General features: G+C 40.0%; 1 protein-coding gene across 1 annotated transcript in view; it reads left to right on the plus strand.

Moving 5' to 3' along the window:
* The window catches only part of LOC138018742 (follistatin-related protein 5-like), a 9,553-nt gene extending 5,437 nt beyond the window's left edge, over positions 1-4,116 (plus strand). Inside the window, exons 6-7 of the mRNA XM_068865430.1 lie at positions 1,036-1,330; positions 1,985-4,116. Of these exons, the coding sequence (XP_068721531.1) occupies positions 1,036-1,330; positions 1,985-2,912 (1,223 nt within the window). The 3' untranslated portion in view covers positions 2,913-4,116. The remainder of the gene's footprint in view (positions 1-1,035; positions 1,331-1,984) is intronic.
* The last annotated feature ends 884 nt before the right edge of the window (positions 4,117-5,000 follow it).

The raw sequence follows: 5,000 nt of genomic DNA on the forward strand, positions 1-5,000 counted from the left end.
CTCGCCGCTCGTTAATTTGCCTCTGGTGCCAACAATATCGCCAGCTGCGCAGGCTATAAAATCTACCACCCCTCTTAGTAGTCTGTTTCAGAGACGAAACTCTTTGTATTCACTCGGGGCTATAATAAACTTGCACTCCCAGAACGATGAACAGAAACGCTGAAAAGTTCAAAATTCTCCTGGGGCCGTGCACGGCAGTACATACTTGAACCCTTTGGACGATTCAATTATTTAAAGAGACTTCAATAGCTTTAAAAGTAAAAAGGCTTTTAAATGATCATATTCGTTTAAGTTGAAACACCTATCAAGCCTCGCGGATGATTATGGTTTTATCTTTGACGTCAACAATGACGGAATCTACTTTTTAAGTCAGAGATTCAGTTCAGTTTTTCCTATGTACTTTAAGGAACGTATTTTAATCTTTCAATTTATCAGCTCTTAAATCCAGATGCAAACCTTCAGGCCTGGGTTGCTCGAAGCATGGTTAGTGCTAACCAGCGTTAAATACCATGGAAACTTATAGGTTTTGATACCTCTCAGAGCGGTTTTCAATTGAGTGTCGAAAGTAATTAGATAATTACTTTGGTTTATGATTACTTCACTCAGTGATTGGTTCAAATTTCTCGCGCTGAGTTTTCCAACCAATCAGAAGTGAAACCAAAACCAATCGTGGCTCGCGCGTGCACATTTTCTCGCGCTTTGTGTCGGCTACATGTAATTACTTCGAGTTTTGATTGGTTTACTGGATTGTCTCCTTCCTTTTTGATTGGCCAAAGTAATTACTTTGGTTTTGGTTTTACGACACTCAATTGAAACTCGCTCTAACCAACGGTTAGCGCTAACCAGGCTTCGAGCAATCGGCCCCAGTTCTTTATTTTACAACACGGTCTCGTCAGTTTATCATCTGCTTACATTTTCCCTGCCACCGTGTATAAATAAATGCCATCGGTTGATTGATTGAATTTTGCCACAAACTTTTGTTTCTACTAATGCACCGGAAGATTCATTCACATCTTTTAACTGTTTATGTTCAAGGTGGAGAGTCGTTTTACACTTTTGCAAACGATGGTGTCTACGTCATTAATCCGGAGAACTTGTCCGCTGTCAGTCACATCCCAGCTGACGACGTCATAAATGGTACTCAATCAACCATCTGCACAAGAGGTCGAGACAGAGCTTGTAACTGGGGTGGTGCTGTGAACATCAACTCCAAACACCTCTACGTTGCGGACTTTCTGGGTCAAAGGGTGCTCGTGTTAGACGTAGCGGCTCAAAAGTTTGTCCAGGAAGTTAAGATAGATGACTATCCCTACCAGCTAAAATATTTTAGGTGAGAGCCTGATTTTGTGTCGGGAATTTTTCAAAATTCGAAATGGTTGGGGAAATTACAAGGCAAAAATCCTCTCAATTTTTCTTTGCTACGAGTTCTCGTGTTTTTCATGTGTTAGTTTCTCTTTTGCCTAAAGAAGGGATGCATGTACGCATGAAAAGTTATGTTTAATGGAAGAGGTCAATAACCAGTTCATCATGTTTCACTGACTCACCGAAGGAATTTGAGGTCTCCTATCTTTTATTAACAAAAGGAGAGAATTCTTTTTTCCCCGGCTTTCGTGTTTTTGCTGTGGGTTGCAGTTAGCACATCTCATCTGTCTTTAACTATTCCTTTTCTCACGCGACCATTCAGCCTTTTTATTTAAATTTGCTACTGGTTGTCAGAAATTACGCAACGAAATGCTACGAACACTTTCATTATTTGTTTTTTTTTTGGTTCAAAGTCTGTAACGGTAGCATCATTCTTAGTTATTTTAAAAGAAGACCCTAGGAAATAGTATCAACGTGTATTAAAGGTGATTGTAATGTTGTACATTTTTACAGAAAAGAGAGCCTAGATTAAGAAATAGTCTCTCGCTTCTCAAAATGCATAATAATTACGAACCCATTTTCCCTAACTGTAGTCCTAATTTTCCATTTCCCTTTTTTAAAGATCTTTGGATGCTGTGTGGGTTTTGTCTTGGGCAGACAAATCGCTGGAAACTCTCACTGAGGATGAAGACGACAACGGGACAGTATTTGTGATTCCAGAAGCCAGCAAAATGACAGAGCATACGTCAATCAAAGTTCAAACAATGGATGACAACTCACAGTCCGTGCATGGCTTTTTTGCAGCGGACAACTGCGAACTAACAGGCGCAGAAACAGCAAAAACAAACTATGGCTACGTGACTCATATTTTTGAAACAGGGTTCCATGAGGTGGACCTGTCTACAATGGAATTTTCCAAGTTTTATAACCTGAGCGAATACCAATGCCATGGAACATTTGGTTTGGCAGTATCTGAAAGTCGAAATCTTGCTTTCGTACAGTGCTACACGAATGAGGACCGCGACACCAAAGCACAACTAGTGATTGATTTAAAAGAAGATCAGTTACAAGCAATGAGTGAATACAACTTCGGAACTTCGTTTGCGTCGCCTGACGGCCGTTTTGTAATAACATTAAACTATTACGCGATTTTGACCCAGTACATTGACCCCGCAGGCCAACTATTCTTGTTTCAAGAAATCGAGTCAAACCTATTACTCAGCCAGCTCGCTTTTTACCGTCGAGACGCGGGCTATGATTTATATGTTACTTCTAGGGACCAATCAGCGATCATTGTTCTTCACGTGGATCAAAGAGGTATAAAAATACTCAAGTTTATCTCGGATGTGGGAAAGCCCCAACAGGAAGACTGGGTCCACACTCAACGTCCCATTGTGATTGGTTGCGGCTCGGATGCTCGTTATTTAGCAACGGCTGCGACAGGCGAGAACACAGTTGTTATTCTGGACGCTGAACGCCGTGAGATGGTTGGAAAAGTCGCAGGAATTAAAGGCGCTCGTGCAATTGTGTGGTTAGGACACGAGGAATGATAGAAGGCAACTAAATTCCTAAATGCTTCTCTTGTCTTCAGTGCAACCATTTTCTGACAAAAAGCTATAATTTTTTTATTAGATTTATTGCTCAATTTAATTTTGTACTGATTAGATTTTTAAAAATTTTTATAATAAGTGTGCAGTAAAGACAGTTAAGCCTTATCATGTGAGGTTCTGCACAGATATTGATTGGAAAAAATTTAGAAACCCTAAATGGATTTCCCTTCTTGGTGGTTGTAGAAAACTGACATCGGCGACGAAAGAAAATAGAGCAAATAACACTGGACAGGCTTCTTCCTTCGCATTCTTTTGTGTTTATGTTAATTAGACCTACTGGACTCACTTTGAGACAAAAATTTTTTTGAAATTTGCTCATCGTAGCGAGGCTCGAAAGGCTTATTAGCATTGAAACAGGAGAATATTTTATTTCGCCGCCATTATGAATGAGTTCTATATTGTAGGTTCAAGGTTTTTTGATGAGAACTAATCCCGAGAGATTCAGTAGTTTGGGGGCCCGTGACGTCATTCGGAAATCAAGGATAAGTTATTACGCTGGAACAGAGGGGGGAGGAGCGTGGGAGGGTTTCATAATAAAAGTAAAAAGTAGAGCTGATACTTGCAGAGAAGTACACTGAGTTTATTTTAGAGCATATAAGAGTGAACATTCAATTCAAAAACCAGCATATTAATTTGTTTGTGTAAGATTGTAGTTTCCATTTCCCATATGCTTGTCACTTCATCGAGAGTGCCTGTCGTTCAAGCAGAAACCCTGTGAACAAAGATGTTGTTGGACTTATAAGTTTATTTTCATGTCGTATCGGGAGAAGAAAAAGGTCAAAAGGCAAGAGCCCATGATCAGGAGCGAGAAACAGCATTTTAGTATAATTACATAGCTGGTTATTGAAAATTCTTAATCACCTAAGAGGTTTTTTCAAAATGGCCGCAAGCCGTTTTGTCGAGGTGACAGACGAAGAAATTAATTCTTTTAAAGAAAATGCATATTTTTCAAATAATCACCCATGTCATCATACTAAAACGATTATTCACCTCAGGCCGGTGAATATCGGTAAATAAAAACTTCACTTCGTATCGGTTTTTATTGACCGAGCCTTCGGTGAATAATTAACAATTAGACCCGTAGCCCGCAAGGGCCACGCAACCAGTCGGACAGAAAAGGCAATAATAAAGTTAGCAAATGCAAGTTGAAGAGATATTTATTTGGGAATAAAACGAAAGAAAGCGTCACGCTTTTTGCTATTCGAGGACTATTACTGATAGTCCGCTAGTACCATAGCCAATCAAAATGCAGGATTTGAATTAGTCCACTAGTTGGGTGATACTAATAGTTAAATATTCCTGTCACGACGTTTTCGCAGATCGATTTATTTTTAGAATGAATTTCCCGCGAAGAAGACTCCCTCAGGAGCCCGATGACCAATCACAAGAAACTAACTTGACGCCCTAGCGTCACTGAACCGGAACTGCCTTTGTGTTTTGCGGAAAAGGTAGTCTAAAAATAGATAGGTCTGTAAAAATGCCAAGTCATGGGCTTCTGTCAAAAGGTCATACTTATAGCAATCTTCAATCTTTCAATTCACTCGATTGAGAATAATCTCCGCATCGATTCATGAGAAGAGACAAGAGCAAAAGAAAATGAGTGAGAGTCGAGGGGGAGAAGGTGAGTATACGTCATTCTCTCACCTCGTTACGTTTGAAAAAACTGGCTACTACGCAGATTTCTTGGAATGAAACATAACCGCAGATCTTTTCATACTTTAAATACGTATTTGTTCAATTCATAACAGCAGCAAGTTAAATTAGCCACCGAAAAAAAGATTTGTGAGATGACGTTTGGAGCACTACGTATACTAACCCTTCGTCAGAGCGATTTCTTGACGAAGGGCTAACGAGAGCTAACGAATTGACAAAGGGCTAACGCTCGAGAAACCTGTACACAGGTTGGGGGTTGCTATGGGTTTCTCGATTCACGATCATAGCAAAAGCTGAAATAACTTGTGTTTTAACAGCTTCTCGCTTGAGCTGACAGCAACCCAAAGGTTTATTCCAGTTGGTTCTGATTGGTCC

This window comes from Montipora capricornis, chromosome 10, assembly GCF_036669925.1.
Source record: "Montipora capricornis isolate CH-2021 chromosome 10, ASM3666992v2, whole genome shotgun sequence".
In the NCBI taxonomy this organism is placed as follows: Eukaryota; Metazoa; Cnidaria; class Anthozoa; order Scleractinia; family Acroporidae; genus Montipora; species Montipora capricornis.